Below are 24,175 nucleotides of genomic sequence, written 5' to 3' on the forward strand. Positions count from 1 at the left end.
TATAAATATTTAAACAATTATCATTATTAAACTTGAATATTAGACTTTTAAAATTAAAATCTCTTAATTATTATTTTAACTAAAATATTTCACAAATATTATCAAAGTAGTGAAGAAAACATCATTCTTTTTTGACATACTTAACGTTTTAGAAATAAAATTATGAAATGTGTTGTAGTATTTTATTTATTTTACTATTTCTAAATAGTGATATAAAACAAATATTCTAAATACATAATATTTTTTATTTTACTTGTGTCATATAATACTAATGGGTCGAACCGACTATTTTTTTGCCCGGGCCCGACCCGACATGGGCTTGGGCCGTGGGCCAGGTCGGGCTTAATATTTAAGTAAATGAGCCGGTCCGAACCCGGCACGATAAATAAATAGGCCGGCCTATTTGCCACCTCTAATTCGACGGTTGACAACGGATATTATTTTTCTGACCCCACTTACAAAACAATATCGACCGTCGGATATGAGATGTTAGTATAATTTTTCATATATTTAGAGCAAGCTGATATATTTTCATGGTAACAAGCATTCTCTGGGGTGAAACCAGGAGGCAACTCAGGACTAACACCCGCACTGGCATTTAGCTAATATACACTTGAGCTGAATCATTAGTTATAATGTTGTTATCACCTTGAGAAATATTCTTGTTGAGTTCTCGTGCATTGAGTTGCTCAGTAGCCACCACCGTACGTAGCCACCACCTCTGCATTACGTTGTATTCCTTCAACTGCCACCTCTCTAGTAGTCAATTACCTGATTCACAAATTGCTCCACCACTGCGCTTGAGTCTATTGTTACCTATTCCTGGTTCTTAATGAAAAATTTGAGTATACATCAATGCATGCTACGTGTTCTAAATTTTGTACATGTTATTATTTTATGAATAAGATCAGAAAAATAATATATATTTATCAACCGCATGATTTGACATGCATAACATGCATCAATGTATAGTAGACAAAGCCAATTTCAATGGTCATCCATGTACAATTTGTTGAGGTTTTCAAATTATTTACTTAATTAGGGCAAGATGACAAGTAAGCCAGCTGGGAGTACTCTTCTTGTAAATATGCAAAAACCTTACACAGTTACATGCAAAGATAGAGGAACAAACAACAACAAAGTTTGGATTTCTATTACATTTCCCAAATAGATTCACCAGAACAGCATCATCAACATATATTGAACATTTCATCGATAGATTAAGTAAGAACAAAGTTCACAATGGGACGTGCCTTACACCTAGCTTCCAAGGGCACCGCTTTAGGCATAGTGAGTCCTTTACCTTCAGTCATATCAATCTCTTTCTCATCAACTCTCTCCCATTCAAAGCATTGTATCAACGATCCCAAAGTCAAGCCAACCACACGTTGTGCCAGGGCTGCTCCGGGGCAAGCTCTCCGTCCAAGCCCAAACGGCATTAGCTTGTGCGACTCATCCTCACCTCTTTCAAATCTCTCCGGCTTAAAGCTTTCAGGATCCTCCCACACCGCAGGGTCTCGATGTATAGCCCATGCATTAATCAACACCATTGTGTCCCGTGGCAAGTCAAACCCACCAATGGTGCAGTCCTCGGATGATAAATGTGGCAGTAAAAGTGGAGCTGCCGGGTAGAGACGGAGAGTCTCGGAAACAATGCTTTTTAGGTAGGGCAGTTTTAAGACATCAGGCTCGTCCACTAAGCGATCCGGACCAAGATGTGAATCTAGTTCCGCTCTAGCTTTCTTCAACATATGTGGATGGTTAAGAAGATTGGACATGGCCCATTCCAATGTCACTGCTGATGTATCGGTACCCGCCAATAGCAATACCTGAATATGAAACTACGATTAAGACATGCCCATATATAGTCGGTTGCAAATTTTCCGCGTATCTTAGTTTGCCTACATATAATGCTGATAAACACCACGTATGTCTAATTCCAAAGCCCTTATTTATAGTTAGTGTAAGAAAGAATTTTGAGCTACTTACCACTATCAGCCCCTTGATGATTTGGTCGGTGTAGTACTCAGGCTGTGACTCTTGGAGAGAAAGCAAATGATCAATCATGGTGTTTTTCTTAACTCCTTTATGCTCATCAATCAAACCTTGAAGAAACGCATCGGTCTTCTTCCCCAACTCCGTCACCTTCTTCTCGTATCCACCAGCTCCGACCCAATTCAAGATGGGTAAGAAATCCGCCGGATTCGCCGCCCCACCGTAGTACAAAGCCTCCCTCATGATCTCCCTGAACTGCTTGGCCTCCTCTTTTTCAGACACGTCGACGTCGTCCCCGTAGTACCTCTTCCCTGCCACCATCTTCATTATGTTGTTGAAGGTGAGCTCGTTAAACAGGGACTTCATTTCCACCTTCGAGAAGTCATCTGAACTGGAGTTCTGAGCCAGCTTACGGATCAAGTGCTTGACCTCGTCTTTTCGGATGTTGGAAAACATGTTGAGACGTTGGGATGAAAAGATCTCGATGGCGCCAATACGGCGGAGGTTGCGCCAGTGGTCGCCGTAGGGTGAGGCAACGACGGTGGACCAGTTGTAGCCGATGTGCTTGCCGAGGAGGAGTCGAGGTCGGTTAGCTAGGACGATGTCGTTTTTGGTGAAGCATTCTTCGACGGCGGAGGGGGAGGAGACTATGACCACGCGGCGGGAGCCGAACCAGAGAGAAAAAATGGGGCCATAGGTTTGGGAGAGGCGGTGGAAGGTGCGGTGGACTGGGGGTTTAAGAAGGTGGAGGTGGCCGATGATTGGTAGTGAAGACGGGGTTGGCGGGAGGTTTTTGTAAAGACGGCGGTTGGATTGGTAAATGAACTTGAAGGTAATTAAGAGGAGGAAAATGAGTGACAGAGAAGTGTAGAACCAAATGTCTTCCATGGTTGATTATGAGATAAGAAGGTATTGGGAGTGATTATTTATAAGGGAAGAAAGGTTGATATCTTACGTAGTAGTAGTGCGCAAGTAAAGACGATATAAATATTTACGTGGATGCAGAACTTTAGGTAGAGGATTCTGGAATTTGATATGCATATATGGCTCTGCATTCTACAGATAAGATGTGTTTCATTTTCTTTAGGTCTTCTAAGAGTGCTCAATATCAACTTGGATAGTGATAGCAAATTCAGTAAGTGACAATAGACACATTTATTACTTATCCACGAACCGGTGTATCGATCTTTGTTTTGTTGTGTTCTCACATTAATTTACGGCTTCATGGATGAGTATCAATTTGGGTTTTTTATACAATTTAGAGTTGGGTGTGATTGTTGAGATTGACATTAAATTAAAATGCAAAAAAACTAAAAGTCACTTAACTTAGAATATTAGATAATGTGAATGTCCGCCCATAAAAGATTTTATAGTACTCTAATACATGTTGCACCTGATATTATAGAATATTTCCGGCGCACGATGTGCATTTTATATGTAGTATAAATGGTTTAGATTAAAAAACATAATACATACATGATTGATTTGAAACTAAATTATTTTTGATAATTAAAATAACGTCATTTATTATAGAGGGTGTGCGTGTAAAAAAAATTGATTCGTAGAGCTATCATTGATTTTACTTTGAACTTCAAAATGAGTTGTTGCATAGCATCATTAGCATGCATCGGATCACTATCGACAAAGCATGTCTAATCCTTTGTTTTTGTTGATAAAGTTGCATACACATAGTTGACTTCCATTATCTCAAATCCATAGCGTGTTAACCTTCAGTAATATTGGTGCTACATCTGTACTTGGTCAGTCGAAGATGACGTCTTATTTTGGATAATGACGCTCACCACTGCGTCAGTGTATTTGTTTTTGTTAGTCAGTGCGTCATTGAATACGTGATGCGTCAACAAATTAAACTTGGAGAGTTGGAGATACTGCCTGTGGGACTCTTCCTCTCCAGTTCCAAGTTAATTTATGCATCTGCATCAAAGTCCTTACAATCCGAACTTAGGGTTGTCAAGTGTCCACTTTTTTCTTTTCTTTCCGTTGAGAACAGTCCATGGCATTTGAACCTGCACTACCTACAGTAGTGGAATCATTGAGAATGGTTGAGTTTGGTGTAAACTTGCCATTGTACACCAAGACACCTCAAGGCTCAATCTCGATATAGTTTTTCTTCTTATCAAGTAAATGTGAATAGACGAATAGAGAACCAACTAATCTCTCGGTCGAATCCACAATCTCTGTCACTAATCACAAAAATAGTTATACCACTAGATTAAATAATTCTGAACCTAAACTTGTAAATTCCTTCTTTTTAGGGAAAATTATAAAAATGTATCATCTCCCAACTTATATTAAAACAAAGTCACTACTTATGAATTAATTATAAAAAATTTATCACATTTAAATGGAAATTAGAAAAATGTCAATAAAATTAGAAAAAAAAACACTTTAAAAATATTTTCTAGACTGTTTTGTCCTTTTTACTCTTTTTCTTTTTTTTTTCCTTTTTTTTCTATAATTTCGGCCATAACTATCTCGTCCGGCGATAGATTTTGACGAAATTGGTACCGTTAGAAAGATCTCGCTCCCCTCTTTCATTTGATATACTACCAACTCAGAATCAACCAACCGTACAATGCACAACAACCATCCCAAAGGGTTGCCGCCATCGATGGAGGTGCTCCAAGCAATTCCGGCGAAACCGAAGCTCAAGGTTCCCTAATTCTAGCTATTCTCTTCATTCTAAGCATACTTATACCAATCTCATTTGAATTTTAACAAAATTTCGCATATTTCCACATTTTCTCTAGGTATGTCAGACCTCATGTCACAACCGCTATCACACCCACTGTCATAGAAGCTGTCACACTATCTATTTACACTAATTGTCACACATACTGTCACACCTCCTATCACAACCACTGTCACACACATTCCTCTGTCACAACCCCTGTCACACTACCTATCACAGTCGCTATCACACTCACTGTCAAACTTGCTATCACACTACCTATCATACCCGTTGTCACACTACCTATCACAGCTGATGTCACACCCACTGTCACACCTCCTATCACAATACCTATCACACCCGTTATCACACTACATATCACACCCGTTGTCACACATATCACAGCCACTGTCACACCTACTATCACATGCCATCACACTACCTATCACAGCCGCTATCACACTACCTGTCACAGATCCTGTCACAGATGATGTCACATATGTTGTCACAGCTTCTGTCACACCCGCTGTCACACTACCTATCACAGATGCTGTCACAGATCCTGTCACAAATGTTGTCATAGATCATATCACAGATGTTGTCACACCCGCTGTCACACTACTCATCACATCATCTGTCACAACACAAAATTTCGTTCACAGAGGAGAAACTCGAAAATGTACGAAAAAGATTTTTATGGGTCAGTCTACGATGACTGGTTCGTTCACATAGGATAATCTACAATTCTAGAGAAGGATCCTTGAGAGATCTAGCCTTGGTGATTCAACATATGTTCCATAGGTTGTACTCAACATTCCTCCAAATCCCTCAATGAAAGAAGCTGAGGCACTGATATATGGTGCCATTGACGAGCTTTTTGCCAGGACATCTGTCAAGCCCAAGGATATTGGAATCTTATTGTCAACTACCGTTTGTTCAATCCAACTCCGTCGTTTTCTGCCATGGTTATCAACCATTACCAGCTTCGAGGGAACATAGTCAGTTACAATCTAGGTGGAATGAGATGCAGCGCAGGGCTCATCTCAATTGATCTCGCTCAAAAGCTTCTTCAGGTGCATCCTAACTCTTATGCGCTGGTTATCAGCACCTCCTCCATTGTTACAGGCGAAGAGAAAGCTATAGTGGCATTCTTGTAAATACTTCCAACTTTAGTGGCAACGCAATAAGAGATTTAGGAATATGACTTTTTTTAATTTTGAAATCTTATCTGATTTTTTTCTAATTTCATGTATGGAATGCTATGTAGCACGGACACGGACACGATTCGATACGTAGACACGGTATATAAAATTTTTTTTGGACACGGACACGTCAATTAAAATTATTTTAATATATATATATATTTATTAAAAAAATAATTTAAAAATTTGAAAGTATTTAGATGTGTATATATATTAAAGTGTGCATAAATATAACAAAAACTGAATCTGTTGGAATGGTTGAGGATTTGTTGGATCATTTGGATGACCAAGGTTCGAATCTCACCAGAAGCATTTTTATTTTTATCATGAGTTTCTCAACTTATATATATTAAAGTGTGCATAAATATAACAAAAACTGAATCTGTTAGAATAGTTGAGGAGTTGTTAGGTGCCTTGGATGACCAAGGTTCGATTCTCACTATAAGCACTTTCACTTTTATTATGAGTTGGTGCGTAACTTTTTTATAAGAAGTCTTTTTGTTTTATTGTGGGTAGAAAATGAGAATATATAACAAACTAGGAAACGGATTGTATGCGCCCGAGTGCAGACACCGTTCAATGTTTCACTGATATCAAGGTCATCTTAGTCTAAATTTTATGTAAATGAATACTATGAATCTATAGCTATTAGATTAGTGTTAAAATTTTAAGAAGCTATTAGCTTAGTTAACAGTCAACATTTGTCGACTAAACACACCTTTCTTCGTTTTCACCCTCAAGCCTCGACGGAAAAAAAATCCTAAAGCGGAGCTCCCTCTTTTGGTCGTTCGCCTGTGCTCTTTTTTGAAGGGAGGAGGCCGAGAACCATGCCCCGGCTTTGTACGTTGCGATTTTCTTCAATTCATCTTGGGTTAGAATCACATATAGAATCAAAGATGAGGATACGGAGGCACCAAAATATTTTATTAAAAATCAATGAACCCAGAAAAAATTAGGGTTCTAGAAATTGGGGGAATTCGGAAAAAAAGGAAGTTTTTTTTGGTGTTGATCAAAAGCAGAGTAAAATAATGTTGAGGAACAAAGAAGACTTTGGTGAGAGAAGAGTTCAGAGCTTTACCTACCTCGATCAGTCCTAAAGCCAACATGCAAAGCTAAATCAACTTTTCAAGCATGAATTCATAACATAAACACCTCAGAGATGTGAAGGTTCAGATGTATAGAAATCCAAGAAAGTAAAGAGGGAAGAACAGTGACTCGATGTCCGAGTTGAGCACGAGGTGTAATCTTCGAGCAGGTTAATTTCATTCTGCCCAGATTTCATTTTGGGTTTCTAAGTGGTCGCCTCTTCGCCTAGGATAGAGAAGAAGTCGCTGGAGGAATACAATTGCAGTGTGGACATCAATAGATGCAAAACAGAAGAGCCCTGGGAAGGAATAGGTTCAAATCACGGCAATTCAAAGAGGAATCAAATTCAAAACAAATAGAAAAGGATTGGGCTTATCACAGATTGAACGAAAAAAACTTAAAGACCGATGTCGGAGCTTCCGATAAGGTTCTAACGAGGAGTCGAGAACAAGACGACTATAATTTTGTAATGTTTTTAATATTTTTATCTTGTTTTTGAGTAAACAGAGACAAACGAATGTTAATTTTAAAAATCACGTGGAGCACGTACTTTGCCCGGTGTATGCACACTGCTGAAGCACCGAATACACTCTCAACAAACTAATCACTCGGCTGAATCAAGAACCCGCCAATAATAGTTGCACCACCATTGAACCCAATAATTATGACATTTAAGTTCTAAATTACTGTCCTCTTTTTCTTTCGAAACAAATGAGAATAAACAACCAACTAATCTCTTGGGCAAATCCACAACGTGACACTAATCATAAAAACCACCAGACCCGAATTATTTTATCCGGATGTCTCCTAATCTATTCCCAAGCTGAGCTACCTAATCTTTGCATAAGATTATGACACGTGTTTTTATCAAATCGAACGGTCAAATCCCACATTTCAGTTTCTTTCCTCATATTTCCTCCCAATCAATACACGTGCCCTTCTTTTTTCTCTTTTTGTTCACTGTTTCGTCTTCTTCTTCTCCCTCCCAGATACAGGTTTCTCTCTTCCTTTGCTTCATACACCCCCAAATTCTAATAAGCACCAATATATGCAACAACACAGTGAAATCAAAATGGGTTTTGATGAGATTATATATATAAGTTCATCATTTTCGTCCCCAGTTCCAATTCAATGCAATTGCTGAGGTTTGAGTTTGAGAGCTTTAGTTGTTGAGAATTGAGATTTGGTATTCTTGTCCTCCAGAATTGACTGGGGTATTTTCCGAAAGAAATCGTACCTGCCAATCCACCATCTTAATCAAACCATCCATCCAATTTTTGATAATTTTGTGTCTGCAAGTCTTGGAAGTCTTTTCCTGAAGAAATCATACCCACTAAAGAAGAAGATTGTTGTTCAGACTCACATTTGGAGCAAGTAGAGGAGAGATACAGAGGAGGACTCTTAGAAAATTGAGAGAAGATAACAGCTGTTTAGATCTGTATTGGACACATGTCATTGTTTCAGAAGAAGCTTAGGCAGCTCATTTTGGGAATAGATTAGGAGAGGATCCGGATCCAAATAATTCTGAGCCTTCACTTTCAAAATATAGGTAAATCTCTTCCACCACACATGGATCGAAGAATGTGACATTCATTCAAAAGCAAGGCACACGTGTCATCCTATAGGGCTGGTTGTGTCTTTTTAACTTGGGAGGGTAAAATTATATCCCGGATCACCGCAAGGGTACGGATCCACTCCACCAGATGTCGCAACTGGAGTGACTGTTAATCAGACCCAAGAAAGCAAAATAAAATTCTCACATTATCACTAAATAAATGAAAATAAAAATCCATCAAATAAAAAAATAAAATAATTAAAAGAAGGCAAATTCTTCAGAGGTCCTCGAAACTCCTGCAAACACATTGCCCACACTTTTCCCTGGTTCTCTCCATCTCTAAAAACCACATTAATTTCGGACCTCTCATCTCACTGTTGTAGCCGCCGGCGACTTTTTTTCCGACGATGACCTCCATCACCTCCGTCGAGCTCAATTTCCTCGTCTTCCGTTATCTTCAGGAATCAGGTATGCTGTTCTTCTCTTCATACCCTACAGTTTCTTCGACGCTGCTTCTTCTTCTCCATAAATTTGGCTCTGGCTTTAGGTTTTCATGTAGGAATTAGATTCTGGCATGCTAGGGTTTACTAGCGCAGTACTGAGAATTTGACTTTCCAATTTCTTCTGCCGAGCTGCTCAGTTTTACAGAATTAGGGTTCCTAATTAAAACTGTGTGATAAAATTTGAATTGGCAGCTGGTTATGAGTAGGAACTTATAGATCCGGAGACTTTAATATGTGTAATTTAGCTGTGTGTAGTATTCGAATTGCGCTAGCTGCTATAATGTTTGTGATAAACCTAAATATTAAGATTATGAAGCTGAATTCTGTTGTCATGGTGCTGAGAAGTGTTAGTTGAAGCTGTGAAAGGTTCTGCTCTCGGTTTTGTTCATGTTTTCGTACTATTATTTTCTTACGGACTGCAACTGTGTTATTATCACTAGTATAATAATGTAATGCTCTCTCATTTTGCGATTTCTGTGCTTTTATTGAAAGGAAGACAAACTGAATTTGGTCAGTAAATAAAATTTTATCATTTTGAGAACTAGTGGTATGTAATACACAGCCAATAAGGAAAGCAGTTGGAGAAGTAGAGCATAAATTTTGTATTACATACAATAGTAGGATAAAGGTGTGGACTAATCTTATGGATTCTGATGGAAATGCAGATGCTCATCCATACATATGGCTACATTTGTTATCAAAAAACTTGAGTAAAACGATAAAGCCCTTAGAATGCTGGTTTTGTTGCAGTGGATTCTTTTGTTTACCTAGTTTCTTTGAAATCACTTATGCAGGTTTCACACACTCAGCTTTTGCTCTAGGATATGAGGCCAGTATTAACAAATGCACTATAGATGGAAATTTGATTCCACCTGGTGCTCTCATTACATTTGTTCAAAAAGGACTTCAGTACTTGGAGATGGAAGCCAACTTGAGTCATGTTAGTATTCTCAGTTCGTTCCTATTGATGTTTTAATTTTGGCCATTTATGTTAAATTTTGTATGCACAACTCTGAATGTGTGCTAATCAGTGTTTCCTTTAAGCTTGCCAGAGTGATGCAGAGGTGGATGAAGATTTCTCACTTTTACAACCTTTAGATCTCATCCAAAATGATGTTAATCAACTGCGCCAATTGATAAAAGATAGAAAGAAAAATTTGCAGAAGGAAAGAGATAAGGACAAAGAACTTGAGAGAGAACATGAAGAAGAGCGCACACGAGTAAGAGAAAAGGAAAGACTAGAAAGGGAGAAGGAGTTTGAAAGGGCCAGAGAGAGGGTAGAAAAGAATAAGGAGGTAGAAAAGAACAAGGAGCAAGAAAAGCATCATGAGGGCCACAACGACAGAGATAAGGTTGCAGAACAGGAAGAAAAAGCCAATGGCAAACACGAAGGGAATGGAGCTTCGGGAGGTAAATGAATGTTTTCTGTAGACATCTTCTTTTCTCTTTCCTTCTAATTCATGGAGATTTGCCTAAGTTTAGAATAAACACTAGATGAAGCCAACAATGGTCCTTAGTTTGGATGGGACAGCTAAAAAGTAATTCTCTTCTTTTATCACTAGTTGCTATTCACGCTTTGATTGGAGCAATTGTCCCCCAAGTTATGGATTATTAATGAAATAAATTGGTGGGTTTGAAACGTACAATCAAATTTTTGTTCAATTCTATTATAACGTGCAAGTTTTTTAACTTACGTAGTAGAGTTGCAATTTGTCATTATTTTTGCTTCAATGGTCCCCAATGGTAGTCATTCTTATGTTTGTTGCAGCAGAACTGATGGATATCTCGCCAGCTTCAACATCTCAGGCATGTGAAATTCCTAGTTCTGATGTGACCATTTTAGAAGGCCATACATCTGAGGTTGGAGCATGTTTTTTACTTCCTTGCATTATGTACCTTGGTTATTTTCTCTCTTAGTTTAACTTTTTTTTTCCTCATCCATGTCTCTCTTTAACAATTTATATCTTTTTCTGTCTTCATTAGGTCTGTGCTTGTGCTTGGAGTCCAACTGGATCTCTTCTTGCATCTGGGTTGGTGAAATGAAATAAATTGTCCATATCTATTTCCTTATCATTATCAATCACTTTCTCGGCTATGTGTTGTCACTAGGTTGAACAATGTCTGGCAACATGTTGGCCCTTCTTATCATTTGGCAATTTATCTTTTATGTTACATTTGTTTGCATATATTAAGCCATTGTCTCTTCAGATTGTAATAGATTTAGTTTTAAACTATCTCTGCTTGTTATTATTTTCACAAAATGTACCATTGCTTAAGATTGACATGATTTGGTGATCTGGGATAATCTTTCTATCTGTAATGCTTACCAGACTATGGGTCCGTTGCACCCATGGTGCTACCACACTATTTGAGATGCAATTTGCAAACTTTGTTATATATTCCCCCACCACCCTTCCCCTTTCCCCGTTTTTCACATTTGGTTTATTACTTCTAGGTCTGGAGATTCTACGGCTCGCATTTGGCCAATTCCAGATGGAAGCTCTCGATCTGGTCTGCAAAATGGTGCCTTAAATGTGTTGGTCCTAAAGCATGTTAAGGGTAGAAATAATGAAAAGAGTAAAGATGTCACGACTCTTGATTGGAATGTAAGTCCTCTTACTATGCTTAATTTTATGATAAGGCCTATGAATTTTCATGTAATATATTTGCTTGCCATGTGGATGTTCCTTATGAGTGTTGTTTTGAGTTTCGAGTGCTAGAAAATCAACAAGTTTCTTTTATGTTCTTTGTTAAAGCAGATGTATATAGCATGGTTAGTATATAAGAGAATGATAATGCCAACTTTAAAGAGTACACGCATCACAGCCAAAAGCATTGACCTGAGCCAAATGTGTAAACTTTTGTTGGCTCCGTGAATACATGGTTGTTATGTAGGGAAGACCAGGCCGTTAAACATGAACCTAATACATGAAAGGATTAATGGTGCAACAAGTTTTCTTTGTTTCCAGTAGTAACATCTTCATAAGATGTTGCAAAATCAATCCCTCTTTTTAGCAAAAGTTAAACAAAGGCATTCCATCACGTCTTGAGCATGCTACATTATCTATATGGAGCCTTTAATAGTGCAGTAACTTCTTGTCTCTTAATTATATTCTAATAATTCTATTACCCTAATGTAGAATAAACCGTGGAAAAAATAAAATATTTGCTTTAATAAAAAATTTAAAATACTAAACAATTTATTCATTTTTTCCATGCAGGGAGATGGAACATTACTTGCAACTGGCTCATATGATGGGCAAGCTAGAATTTGGAGTACAAATGGTAAACAGATAATCATATCTTCTGTTCCCTCTTGTTTCAGTGAGATTTTGAGATTACCATCTACCATCTTTTTGGAGGTCCTACTTTGATGCAACTGATATCCTTGACCAGGTGAACTAAGGAGTACTTTAAATAAACATAAAGGACCCATATTCTCACTAAAATGGAACAAGAAGGGAGATTATCTACTTACGGGAAGTTGTGATAAAACTGCAATTGTGTGGGATGTGAAGGCAGAGGAAGTGAAGCAACAGTTTGAGTTTCATTCAGGTCTCTCTTGTTTTTATGAAATAATCAACGTTGGTTTTATGATAAATAAATGATGTCATTGTGATTTAACACTTTCGTTACATCATTTAGGTCCCACACTTGATGTTGACTGGCGCAACAATATGTCATTTGCAATGAGCTCCACAGACAATATGATATATGTATGCAAAATTGGGGAAAACCGTCCTATTAAAACTTTTGCAGGACATCAGGTATGCTTATACACTCTGTCCCTTCAGATAACCCAGAAATTAATTCTTATTTATATATACTTGTCTTAATCTAAAGAGGTGGATAAATGGGTTTTGGTGTACTTAAATTTTTAAAGCTCCATATACAACGCCCAATTCAAGCCTGAATTCTGTTGATACTTGTGCTCAAGTGCAAGTAAGTAATTACTAAATCCCATCTTTGCATTCCTAGCCTTATACCTCTAGTTTTGTTAAAGTCTACACACTTTAATCACCTGTTATCAGTCAAGTAGAAAACCCAGACATTTTGGTGCTGGGATTTACTCAGGTGGCAGAAAATGAGTCACTTGATTGCTATCTAGGATTTTTAGAAAAACTTTGCTTTCACTGGCTGATCCATGCACGTATCTTTAAACCTAAGGTAATTGTTTCTCTTTGTTGCAGCTAATCTATTAAATTTGGCTGTTTCAGGGTGAAGTTAATTGTGTGAAATGGGATCCAACAGGCACGCTGTTGGCTTCATGTTCAGATGATATCAGTGCAAAGGTACTTGTTTACGTTTTTAAGTTTTTACTTAAAATTAACATTTTGTAGGGTTGAATGCTCCTGACAAATATATTGTGTATGCTGCTTATATGAAATCATGATGTAGATATGGAGCATGAAGCAGGAAAAGTATGTTCATGATTTAAGAGAGCATTCTAAGGTATTCTTCAGCTGTGTCCTATCAAGGTTTGATTTGTGGGTTTCCAATTAGATTCCTGCAATTTTGTTTTAAGGATTCATAGAACTTTGTGAACCTGTATCTCAGGAGATATACACTATCCGATGGAGTCCAACAGGGCCAGGAACAAACAACCCCAACCAGCAGTTGGTTTTGGCAAGGTAAGAATGCTGCTTCCCTGATGAAGTGAGACAGTATTGGATTTTCTAGATTTGTATAGATTCAGCAATTGCTTCAATATAATTTTACTTGATCATTAAGAACTCCAACTCTTTTCAATAGACAGGATTTTACAAGGGGGCCAACTGTTGTTTTTAAACAATATCAATTTATAGTTTAACATCATGCCACATATTGTCTGCTATTGAATTTTTGTGAGTGATCTTTATTCGTTTTCCTGCAGTTGCATTCTGTTTCAATTTTTGTACTGAAACCTGATTTTGACATCAAACTTGAGTAAATAATCCTTATGTAACATAGATATTTCTGAACTGGCTCAGATAGAAACTTCTCCTGTCTTATTAAGTATCTAAGTTGTCTGTCTGTTTTGCTCTTGTGCAGTGCATCATTTGACTCTACTGTGAAGCTATGGGATGTGGAACTAGGAAGACTTCTCTACAGCTTGAATGGACACAGGTACTGGACTTAACAGAACCGTATGAGAGGATAATGCTGAAAATTGTTTTCTTTGAAAAGAAAATTGGTTTCTAATAATGCATGGTGTACTCCTCCTTTTGCTCGACACGCATTTAATACTTGGTAGTTATTTCCTATTGACAACAGAGGTTATGTTTCATTTAGTACTAGTCTGACTTATTATTTTTTTAAGATATCTCGTAGATTATGAGTTAATCCTGCTATTTAATGAACAGGGATCCTGTTTATTCTGTCGCCTTTAGCCCAAATGGCGAGTATTTGGCCAGTGGATCTCTTGATAAATCATTGCATATCTGGTCACTAAAAGAAGGCAAAATTGTGAAAACATACACCGGCAATGGCGGTATATTTGAAGTTTGCTGGAATAAGGAAGGTGACAAACTTGCTGCGTGTTTTGCCAACAATACAGTCTGTGTTTTGGATTTCAGAATGTGATTCTGAAGTGAAGTTGCTAAGCTGATTTCCAGCCATAGATTAGTTTGTTGGATTGATTTGGATGGACAAAAGGTGTACTTTTAGTTGGATTAGGTTTGGTTTTTAACCATAGATCAGACGGAGGCATTGCCACTAATCTTCATTCAGTTAGTTTGTGAGTCATGTCTTTATTCATCTTTCAACCGGGCTTATGTTAGGGGTGTGTACAGGATTGTATTAATTTAGTTTGTAACCTATTTTAGATAGGCCTGCAATGGAGACACTCAAAAGTTCTGTTTTGGTATGCTACTGAATGAAAATTCCCAAATGCCGTTCTTCCTACTCGTTGTCCTTTGACATTGAGACGTTGAGTCCCTTGGAATCATGAAAATTCAATTTCGCAACGGAGATAAAGAACTGGAGATTATTTCCCTGTCAGACTACCTTATGGTTAAAAGTGGCCAACTTTAGTGAGATGAAAGTTACAATACAGGCGGGCTGCCAAGGTATGAGTAGGTGGTAATTTTTAGTTACCAGTAATCACCACAAGAGCAAGAACCATTTACAAAGTGGTGAAACCTGTTTCTGTCCCTCATCACAATCTTTCTTCCAGTGATTTTTGAAATCAACTTGGTCACAGCATGACAGTCGGAACAGACACGGAGGTTCTTCACGATTTTGAGGGTAGTTCCAGGCTGAGTACTGATCAGCCCGAAAGCGATTGCAAGCTTCTCACTATGAACTTCAAGGGATTGTGCCTTTTCCCTCTCCGCTAGATCATGCAGCACTGTTTCTGTCTGTGGGGTGTAGCCCTCGGCCTTAAGCCACCCATTTATCTCCTCGATCATGGCGTATACCTCTCTGCTCCTCGGACACTTCTTATCTCCAGCAACGAACTCATGTACCTTGTTATTCACTTCGATCGAGCTGCAACCAGGCTCCTTCTGAATCCCACTGTTTCTCATCAAGGTCCTCACCTTTGCCACCCCATCCCAGTTCCCAGCTGCGGCATAGATGTTAGAAAGAAGTATATATGTCCCCGAATTCGCAAGGTCTTGTCCAACAAGGTACTCTGCTATCTTTTCTCCCAAAGAAATATTACCATGGAGTCTACAGGCTCCTAGCAAAGTCCCCCATAAGACTGGATCAGGCTCAATCTTCATGCTCTTGACAAACTCATACGCTTCTTCTACTTTCCCAGCACGGCTGAGAAGATTGACCATGCATCCATAATGCTCAATCTTTGGTTCGATCCCATATTCATCCTTCATTGAACTGAAGAAAGCTTCTCCCTCACTGACCAAACCAGCATAAGCACAAGCATTCAAGACACCAATGAATGTTATATCCGTAGGCTGGTACCCAAGTCTACACATCTCACTGAACAACTCCAATGCCTCTAGGCTCAATCCATGAATTGCATACCCAACAATCATCGAATTCCAAACAACAACATCCTTCCCACCAATCCTATCGAAAACCAGCCGCGCATCCTCCCAACTACCACACTTACAATACATATCAATCAAAGCTGAACCAACCTGCACATCAATCCGAATCCCATTATTCTCAACATACGAATGAACCCACCTACCAGACTCAAGAGCACCAATCTGCCCACAAGCAGAGAGCAACGACAGCACAGTCACTCCATTCGGCTTAACTTTCTCCACAACCATTCTACGAAACAGCAACAAAGCCTCATTCGGCATCCCATGCTGCGCATACGCATCAATCATCACATTCCAACACACCACATCCCTCTCTTTCATCCCATCAAACAGCGCCCGCGCCTCATCCACCTCTCCTCGCTTCGCGTAGCAAGTAATCATCGTCGTTAACGAAACCAAACTCCTCTCAGGCATTGTATCAAACAGCAGTCTAGCAGCCGCAACATCTCCTCCTCTTGCATACACATCCACAAGGCCGGTCCTGACATACACATGTGAATCAAACTCCAACTTAATTGTCTGACAATGAAGGGCTTTGCCGGCGATAATGGGGCACGATTTCAACAATGCAGAGAAAGTGAAGCAATTAGGTTCGACTCCGTTGGTGACCATTTCGGTGTAGTACGTGAGAGCTAAGTCGTGAAGGCCGCGTTTGGAGTGGGAGTTGATGATGGAGGTCCAGAAGAAGACGGTGGGGTTTTGGGTGCGGCGGAAGAGGGCGACGGAGTAGTCGAGGCGGTTGAAGGAGGCGTAGGAGCGTTGGAGCTTGAAGTTGAGGATTGGGTGAGTGTGGATATTGTGGCGGAGGAGAAGCGCGTGGGTTTGGAGGAGGTGGTGGACTGAGTGGGGCTTGTCGAGTAGGGATGTGAGTCTGTCGATTGACGGTGGGTGGTGGCGGGTTGGAGCGGTGGTGGTGGCCAAAGGGGTGGTGGAGCTCATGGCTAAGTCGCCTAAAATTTCTTAAACTTTTGGCGCCATCAAGTAGTTATATAAAATCTTGAGACAAACAGGCACAGCTGAGAAGTTTTATTTTCTTAAGGGTCTGTGGCAATTGTTTTTTAAATATAGAAGTTGTTTATTGCATGCTGTGGACTTGATAGTCGTTATACCGTTTATGATAATTATCTTGACAGAATTTGGTTGCCATATGTGAAGGAAGAACGATCCAGAAAGACATGTTTAGTTGTTTACTAAAAAAATAAAAGTGAGTTTGGTTAAACAGTATAGAGCAATTACAAATAATAAGATTGCATTGCTGAAGGTCGATTTCATCAAAGGAAGATATTCCAAAGTTTTAAGGGAAATGGAGAAAACGACATAACATACTGTTGTTTACTATATATAGCCAAAGAACAGTCTAATTTTAACTTGGAGTCATCGAGTGATTAAGGTTAAGCTTAATGATTGAGCTTCACTTGAGTTTAACTTGAGTTACAATCCATTTATAAGAAAATATATTTGTATTTATACAGGGTGTGATTGAGCATGTAACCTATGGATTCAGAGATGATGAATTCACGATAAGGATATGATTTTTCTTTTTATACCACAAACAAAATTCTATCTAGGCTACAGTAGGCTCATACAATCTTTCAGTTATATATATATTGTAACAGTCAAGTCAACATAGCTAAGATATTATATGCTTTCGGCCCACTGGTCCGCACGGGTTTGTTCTTGAGGTAGCACCCCAAAATGCGTCACATTATGGGAAGATGACTTTACTAATATAAGCACAACTTCCACTTTCCCGAGGGCGATGTGGGATTCGTGACCTACCTACATGTTAGTTTCCCTAGTAAGCATCACAATCCACCCTCTTAAGGGGCCGACGTCCTCGTCACACACTTTGAGTCACGGACAGGCTCTGATACCATATGTAACAGTCCAATCCACATAGCTGAGATATTGTCCGCTTTGGACCCACTGGCCCGCACGAGTTTGTTCTTGAGGTAACACCCCAAAACGAGTCTCACTATGAGAAGCTGACCCTGCTCATATAAGCACAACTTCCACTCTCCCGCGGACGATGTGAGATTCGTAACTTACTTGCATGCTAGCTTCCCTAACAAGGCGTCACATATATACTCCCCTTAGTATAGTAATAACTAAAACATACAAGTACAACATACTTATGCATTGAAACATTTACCTTAAAAGCTAAAACTCATTTACTATATACTATTTTTGAGTTGGTCAGTGGTATTGTTCATACAGTGGTAGTAGGGTTGGCAATGGTACACAATTTCAATCCAACCAATTCATATACCAATCGTTCATATATCATGGTATGTCGTACCAACCGAAATATGAGTTTTATGAAGAAATTTTTTTTTCTAATATATGCATCCATGGTGACTCGAACTTAGTCTTCCTCCATTCAAGTTGAAGCTAACTACCACTAGTCAATTACTGCACTTGCAACAACTCGTGCAAAACAAAATTTATATTCTTAATTAGCGTGATGATTTTAGATAATATTTAATCTTCTCCACTTTCAATCTTATTATACCATCTTGTCTTTGTATTCTTTTTCTTCTTAAAAAGATGAGGTAGTTCTATATTGTTCTTCCTAGACCCAACCTTTTATTTTCCTTTTATTTCATTCTCATTCATCAAGAAAACACTTGTGTTCCTCTTTCATCGATTTGATCTAAAGTTTCTCTCTCTATTTCTGCTATATCAGATTCTCTCTCTACGGTCGGCAACCGAAACCGAACAATAACTGATGGTAACCAATCTAACGGCAACCACATCAATAGTAGTGGCAACGGTTGTCAGAATCCTCAATTGAAAGTTTGCAGCACGGTAGTGGTTGACACCAAAAATTGCGGCAACCATACCAAAGCAAATATATATATATATATATATATATATATATATATATCCTTAAATTCTCAACTATATATTTAGTGAAAAACAAATCTCAATTGTAGATTTTTGTTAAATTTATGATTTTTGGATTTTGACATGTTCAATTTATGACTTTGTATTTGGTAATTTGCTTGAAGTTGTATAAGTAGGGGTGGGCATAAAAACCAGAAATCCCGATCCCATCCCGATCCCGTTCCGAAATTCATGGGACGGGACGGGACGGAGGTCTAAAAACGTTCGTCCCGTCCCGATCTCGTCCCGCTTCATAATAGTGGGATGAGACGTGAGACGAATAATTTATATCCCGCTTCGTCCCGTCCCGTCCCACCTTTAATGAAAATTTAAAAATTCTTATATATTTGTATCAAAATGAAACTAATTAATAACTCTAAAATTATATCAACTCAAATAATAATGGTAAATTATAATATTTTGAACATAATATGCCTTTTTTTGTTAAAATTTTATTATTAAATATTACTTTGTTATGAAAAAAAATAAAAAAATAGGTTTTTATTTAACTTCATAAGAATGTGAGATTTGTCCCGTCCCGTCCCAACCGGGATTAATCACGAGTGTGATGCATTCTTAAAAACCCTCGTCCCGTCCCGATCCCATCCCGATTCAAAAGAGTGGGACGGGACGTGGGATGACCCCCGTCCCGTCCCATCCCGTCCCGTGCCCACTCCTATGTATAAGACTTTGGATTTGTTTTGTTATTTGTTATAACTTATTTGAATTTGGTCTTTAAATTTTTGGGCCATAAATATGTTGGTGGAAATCCATTACCAACTGTACAAACTAAGTACCAACCGTACCAATTAGTCGGTATACCAACGTTATTAGTTAGTTTAAATGGTAGATTTTTCATACCAATTATGTGTTGGTTAATTTGTACATGCTACTGGGAAAATGAGGTTGGTATACCTACAAATCTAGCCATACCTACTAGGTTGCTACTGGTCATATTTATGTTGTAGACTGTGACCATTATTTTTTCTTTTTTTAACATGGCCGTTACAATTGCAACAATTTGTTTCTCTATGTTTTGTATATATATGTAAAGGGTTCTATTTATGTCGGTTTTTTTCGTTTTCTAATATATACCTTCTCTTTTGTTATTTCTCGTTTTACATGGATTAGGCTCATTTGCTTGCTTTTGTTGGTATGTCTTAACTAATTTATAATTTTGCTTGTTCATTGTAAAATTTGATCAATATGTTTTTTACTACTAAAGTGTGTAACCGCATAACAATGACATGTCTTAATTTGAATAACAAGTTAATCTTGTTGGGAGCATGATATTTTCTTGCTAATTTTATAAACATGATTTTGTACAGTTGCAGGAACGAAGAATGGGTAGGGCTGGTTTTAGCCACAAATTTGTTTTATAGAAATCTTAAAGAATATATTGTAATTAAAGAAAAATAGTGAGAAAATGGGAAAAAATAGAAATAAATATAGATTTTCTAATAGAACATAGTAGACATAGCCGTAAAGTATAAGAATAGAGAAAAAAATGAAAAAAAAAGAATTAGGAAGGAGGAGAAAAAGAAAAACCAAAAGAGAAATGTGAGAATTGAACCCATAACTAGCCCTGCTTAAGTATAATTGTACTTAGCCTTTAGCCTCAACCAACTAAAAGTTCAATGAGAATAACACATATACTAGAAAATATTTAAGGGCGATTTTCGTCTAGGCTATAATCCTACTTGCCCGCCAAATGGTTTCGCCCCTGCTTTTGTATTGACATAAAGTTTTTTTATTTAAATTTTTATAGTAAATAAGGGTTTGGAGAGAAACTCTAAGAAAACTCAGAGCTGTTGAGAATGCAATTAAGGATACATAAATATGTTTATTTTTTATGGAAGTATATTTGTTTTAGATATATAAAAGAAATGAGTTTGTTGTTATACATTGTATTCGTAGTTCTATTTGAAAAATAATACAAGAATCTCAGTAAATAAGACTAACTTCTTTCGAATCTCATTGAACCTTTTTGGGTGGGTGTTTAAATTGTAACGGCTAAATTTCAAAATTAAAACACAGAAAGAGAGAGTCGGTGTTGCACTGTTCATAGCAATTTTGTGGGGAGGCTCATATTTCCTATATTATTTACATCACATTACCACTGAGAGTTTAATTGACCCATGTTTCCCCTGTTGCCATATGCTGCTTATATGAAATCATGGTGTTGATATGGAGCATGAGGCAGGAAAAGTATGTTCATGATTTAAGAGAGCATTTCCAAGAAGAAGTAAATTTATCGATCATCTTTTATTTGCCCACCTTGTGCAAATTATATTAAACTCATGTCATGTATCTTTTCTCAACACAAAATTAGATAATAATTGAGGAATTAGACACATGTTATGAGTTTAAAAAAATGGAAAAATAGAAAGTAGTCGACAAATTTATTTCTTTTCCAAGATATTGTTCAGTCCTATCAAGGTTTTAACTTTCAAGTGTGGAGATGCTTTAAGAAAGTCAGTAGCGAGTAGGTCACCCTTGAGGAATGACCCGAGTGAGGAAGAAAACCAAACTGGCCCAAGGACTTTTGCAGACTGGCCCAAATTACTTCAGATAACGACTCAAAACTTCCAAAACCCTAGATTAAACCCTTCTTCTTTCTCCTCATTTTCCCAATTTCTCAAAACTCCCAACCATGGCCTTGCGCGGTGGATCGTCCCTCTCAAGATCTCTGATCTCCGCCGCGAGATCCTCCGCCCTCCGATCATCCCCTTCGCTCCCATCCCTCCCTCGCTCTCCTCCGCTCCGCAATCTCGGCCCCGCCTCTCGCCGGAGTCTATTCTCTCTTCCCGCCAATGTGGGACAGCTGGCCTGCGCTCAGTCGCTGCTTCCGCTCCACAGCGCCGTCGCCTCCGTTCGCATGACCAGCCACATCGCCGTCGAAGCCCGCGCTTTCTGCGAGTTGTCTCAGGGTTCGTAATTGTACGCACTCTTTCTTTTTTCGTTGCTAAGTGAATTTTTTGTTGCTTATTTGTGAATTTGGTTGCTTATTGAAGTGTTTCGTTGCTTATTCTTTAGTTACATGTAAAGATGTGAACTTTAGATTATGAGAAATTTCATTTTAGTGAGGAAAGTGAGAACCTTTCAAACTATTTGTATGCAGTAATAATAAACGTGATTGTAAAACTAGCTTAAACCCATGATTGAAATGCAGTGGAGTTTTGCTATGTTTTGACTTGAACTATTGTCTCTGTTTGTATTTAGTTTTGTTGTGGTTATCCCTTATGGAGTATGGTGGTGGTCTATGAAAGTCGTATATGCAAGTTGTTGTGAGAATGGTGAGTGCGATGCTTTAGAACTGCCGACTCAATTATAATGTATGGTCTCTAGTGAATGGCTGTAGGGGTGTACGTTAAAATTCAATTATTTGGGTATTGAAAGTTACAACACCAGCTTACTGGTCCTCTGCCTGCGTTTTAGGTACTTGAGCATACTTGGCTTGGATCAACACAGCAAGAGCTGTCCATTAGGTGGGGTTAGTAGTACATTTGAGAGGGGAAGGGTTCCGTGCTCCTTACCTTGATATTATTGCATAGGAAGTGATTTCAAAGTGTAGTAGTCAAGTTTTTCACAACTATTTTGTACCTTTTGTTAAAGGCAATATGACTTGTAGAGGCTGTTATCTTTAGAGGACATGATCATATAATTTAGTTCTTCATATTAATTGTGTCTTAACATTCGCAATCCAAATAAAAGTTTTTTTTGTGTGTGTTCATTTGGTCATCCCCTTTTCTGCATTTGTTATTGGCTTAATCTTATAGATCTTACAGAAGCTAAGTCAAATTAGTAACTGTCCTTAGTAGCTTTCAAGCGTTATAATTGCTCAAGTTGTTTCTGTTGGATTTTAACTAATGTCAGACCCTCTTTATGAACATGAACTTTATGCAACACATTTCATATAGAATGCAAGTTGGTTCATCTTGATGAATTGATCTCTTTAATTGCACATTCGTAATATGTCTTTTAGCTTCAAGCTCCATGATTGCTCAGTTGTTTCTGTTAGACTGTAACAAATATCAGACCCTCTTTAAGATACAGGTAAACATGAAAAACATGTTTTGTATAGACTGCAAGTTGTTCATCTTAATGAAATGGTCTCTTCTCTGTATATGCACGTCCCTGCGTGTTGTTTTCTTGCTTTAGGACCCAAAACGATTCTTGGTGTCTCACTGTTATGGAATTGAGTGGTGAAAAATGTAGTTTCATTTTGATGTTTCGTTAGAATTATTGAAGAAGATTGTACTCATCACTCTTCAGTCTGGTGGACTCCCTGTTCACTGTTTTGTAACCTCTTAGCCTTCTCTTTTGGTTAATTAATGTTAGGTGTCTCGAAATTGCTGGAAGATTTGTGCACCTGAAGGGCACAATGATATTTGGGGTTTAGTAACAGGGCAAGATGCTGGTGTTTGCTTATGTGCTAATGAGCATTATAGTGGTTTATTCCCTTGCTTCACATGCTGGTGTTTGAACCTCACCAGGCACACACTACCCCGCTGCACTTGAGCATCTGGGTTAATTTGCTATTTGGACTGATTGAAGGGCCAAGTAAACTTTTTTTGGTCAATATGGGCCAAGTAAACCTGAGTGTTGCACTTTGAAAGGCTGGAGTCAGACTCACGATATGTTTGGATTTTCAGACACAGAAACAAGCATAGTAGCTTGTGGTAGACATAACTGCTGTCACTGACTCACTATCACTTTCTTTTCAAGGGGCTCATGGTTGGCTGTCTGTAGCTTAAAGTAATAATAGGAGTCTCTCCAGAAAGAAAAAATTGGACTGATGGCAGAGCTAAACCACATTCCCCGTTCTCTATCTGTTTAAAGTTGGTTCTGCTTTGTAATGAATTGCTTGTAGAGTTCTTTTCAGCAGTGCTCAACCAGAAAGCTCTTGTAAGTCTCATTGCTTGTAGAGTTCTTTGCTTCTTTGAATTCTATTGGGGCTCGGACGAACCCATTAAATTCAGTTGAGACTACTTGGATAACAAATTTAGTGTGGAATGACTAGGCAAATAGATAGGCGTCGAGGGAAAGTCTCTATCGCTTGTTTACAAGAGCAAATGAAGAAACAATATTTGAGGAGGGGCCTTGCTGGTTGCATCAGCAATTAGATCTTTGCAGACCCAAGAGTAGCTCTCAAGTCATTTTCTTCCTCAGAAGAGCCTTCGTATCCACTTATTATTAAAATTAAGTTAGTATTGAATTATTTAAAATATATATATAGAATAAGAGCCCTCCTGGTAAAAATA

General features: G+C 38.2%; 4 protein-coding genes across 6 annotated transcripts; 2 read left to right on the forward strand and 2 right to left on the reverse strand.

Moving 5' to 3' along the window:
• Positions 1-1,064: 1,064 nt before the first annotated feature.
• On the reverse strand, positions 1,065-2,915 carry LOC126785270 (cytochrome P450 81E8-like). Its single transcript, XM_050511248.1, has 2 exons — positions 1,990-2,915; positions 1,065-1,829 (listed from the first exon to the last, which is right to left on the reverse strand). Exons 1-2 carry the CDS (start codon positions 2,881-2,883, stop codon positions 1,221-1,223), a joined length of 1,503 nt encoding a protein of 500 aa, XP_050367205.1. The 5' UTR covers positions 2,884-2,915; the 3' UTR covers positions 1,065-1,220.
• A 5,900-nt stretch (positions 2,916-8,815) lies between these two features.
• On the forward strand, positions 8,816-14,897 carry LOC126791945 (WD40 repeat-containing protein HOS15). Of its 3 annotated transcripts, none has more exons than XM_050518482.1 (14): positions 8,816-8,998; positions 9,828-9,973; positions 10,086-10,443; positions 10,802-10,893; positions 11,017-11,063; positions 11,489-11,639; positions 12,255-12,318; positions 12,430-12,588; positions 12,679-12,800; positions 13,251-13,325; positions 13,432-13,485; positions 13,591-13,664; positions 14,065-14,139; positions 14,376-14,896. In XM_050518482.1, the coding sequence occupies exons 1-14, from the start codon at positions 8,938-8,940 to the stop codon at positions 14,593-14,595; spliced, it is 1,698 nt and encodes a 565-aa protein (XP_050374439.1). In that variant the 5' UTR covers positions 8,816-8,937; the 3' UTR covers positions 14,596-14,896. The 3 variants fall into 3 exon arrangements, with proteins under 3 accessions (XP_050374439.1, XP_050374499.1, XP_050374547.1); XM_050518542.1 differs by having other exon boundaries at positions 10,805-10,893; XM_050518590.1 differs by having other exon boundaries at positions 8,849-8,998; positions 10,078-10,443; positions 14,376-14,897.
• Positions 14,898-15,073: 176 nt separating this feature from the next.
• On the reverse strand, positions 15,074-17,013 carry LOC126791672 (pentatricopeptide repeat-containing protein ELI1, chloroplastic). The gene has a single exon (XM_050518147.1). The coding sequence runs from the start codon at positions 16,962-16,964 to the stop codon at positions 15,105-15,107; it is 1,860 nt and encodes a 619-aa protein (XP_050374104.1). The 5' UTR covers positions 16,965-17,013; the 3' UTR covers positions 15,074-15,104.
• Positions 17,014-21,521: 4,508 nt separating this feature from the next.
• LOC126795607 (protein NONRESPONDING TO OXYLIPINS 2, mitochondrial-like) lies at positions 21,522-22,633 on the forward strand. Its single transcript, XM_050522415.1, has 2 exons — positions 21,522-21,841; positions 22,350-22,633. The coding sequence occupies exons 1-2, from the start codon at positions 21,565-21,567 to the stop codon at positions 22,355-22,357; spliced, it is 285 nt and encodes a 94-aa protein (XP_050378372.1). The 5' UTR covers positions 21,522-21,564; the 3' UTR covers positions 22,358-22,633.
• Positions 22,634-24,175: the final 1,542 nt, after the last annotated feature.

The sequence above is a fragment of the Argentina anserina genome, chromosome 1 (genome assembly GCF_933775445.1).
Source record: "Argentina anserina chromosome 1, drPotAnse1.1, whole genome shotgun sequence".
In the NCBI taxonomy this organism is placed as follows: domain Eukaryota; kingdom Viridiplantae; phylum Streptophyta; class Magnoliopsida; order Rosales; family Rosaceae; genus Argentina; species Argentina anserina.

Coding starts and splice junctions, on each gene's coding strand:
- LOC126785270 (XM_050511248.1), bottom strand. CDS start 2,883: ATGGAAGACATTTGGTTCTACACTTCTCTGTCACTCATTTTCCTCCTC. Junction 1,830..1,989: donor TCATCAAGGGGCTGATAGTG/GTAAGTAGCTCA, acceptor TTTCATATTCAG/GTATTGCTATTGGCGGGTAC.
- LOC126791945 (XM_050518482.1), top strand. CDS start 8,938: ATGACCTCCATCACCTCCGTCGAGCTCAATTTCCTCGTCTTCCGTTAT. Junction 8,999..9,827: donor CCGTTATCTTCAGGAATCAG/GTATGCTGTTCT, acceptor TCACTTATGCAG/GTTTCACACACTCAGCTTTT. Junction 11,640..12,254: donor TCACGACTCTTGATTGGAAT/GTAAGTCCTCTT, acceptor TTTTCCATGCAG/GGAGATGGAACATTACTTGC.
- LOC126791672 (XM_050518147.1), bottom strand. CDS start 16,964: ATGAGCTCCACCACCCCTTTGGCCACCACCACCGCTCCAACCCGCCAC.
- LOC126795607 (XM_050522415.1), top strand. CDS start 21,565: ATGGCCTTGCGCGGTGGATCGTCCCTCTCAAGATCTCTGATCTCCGCC.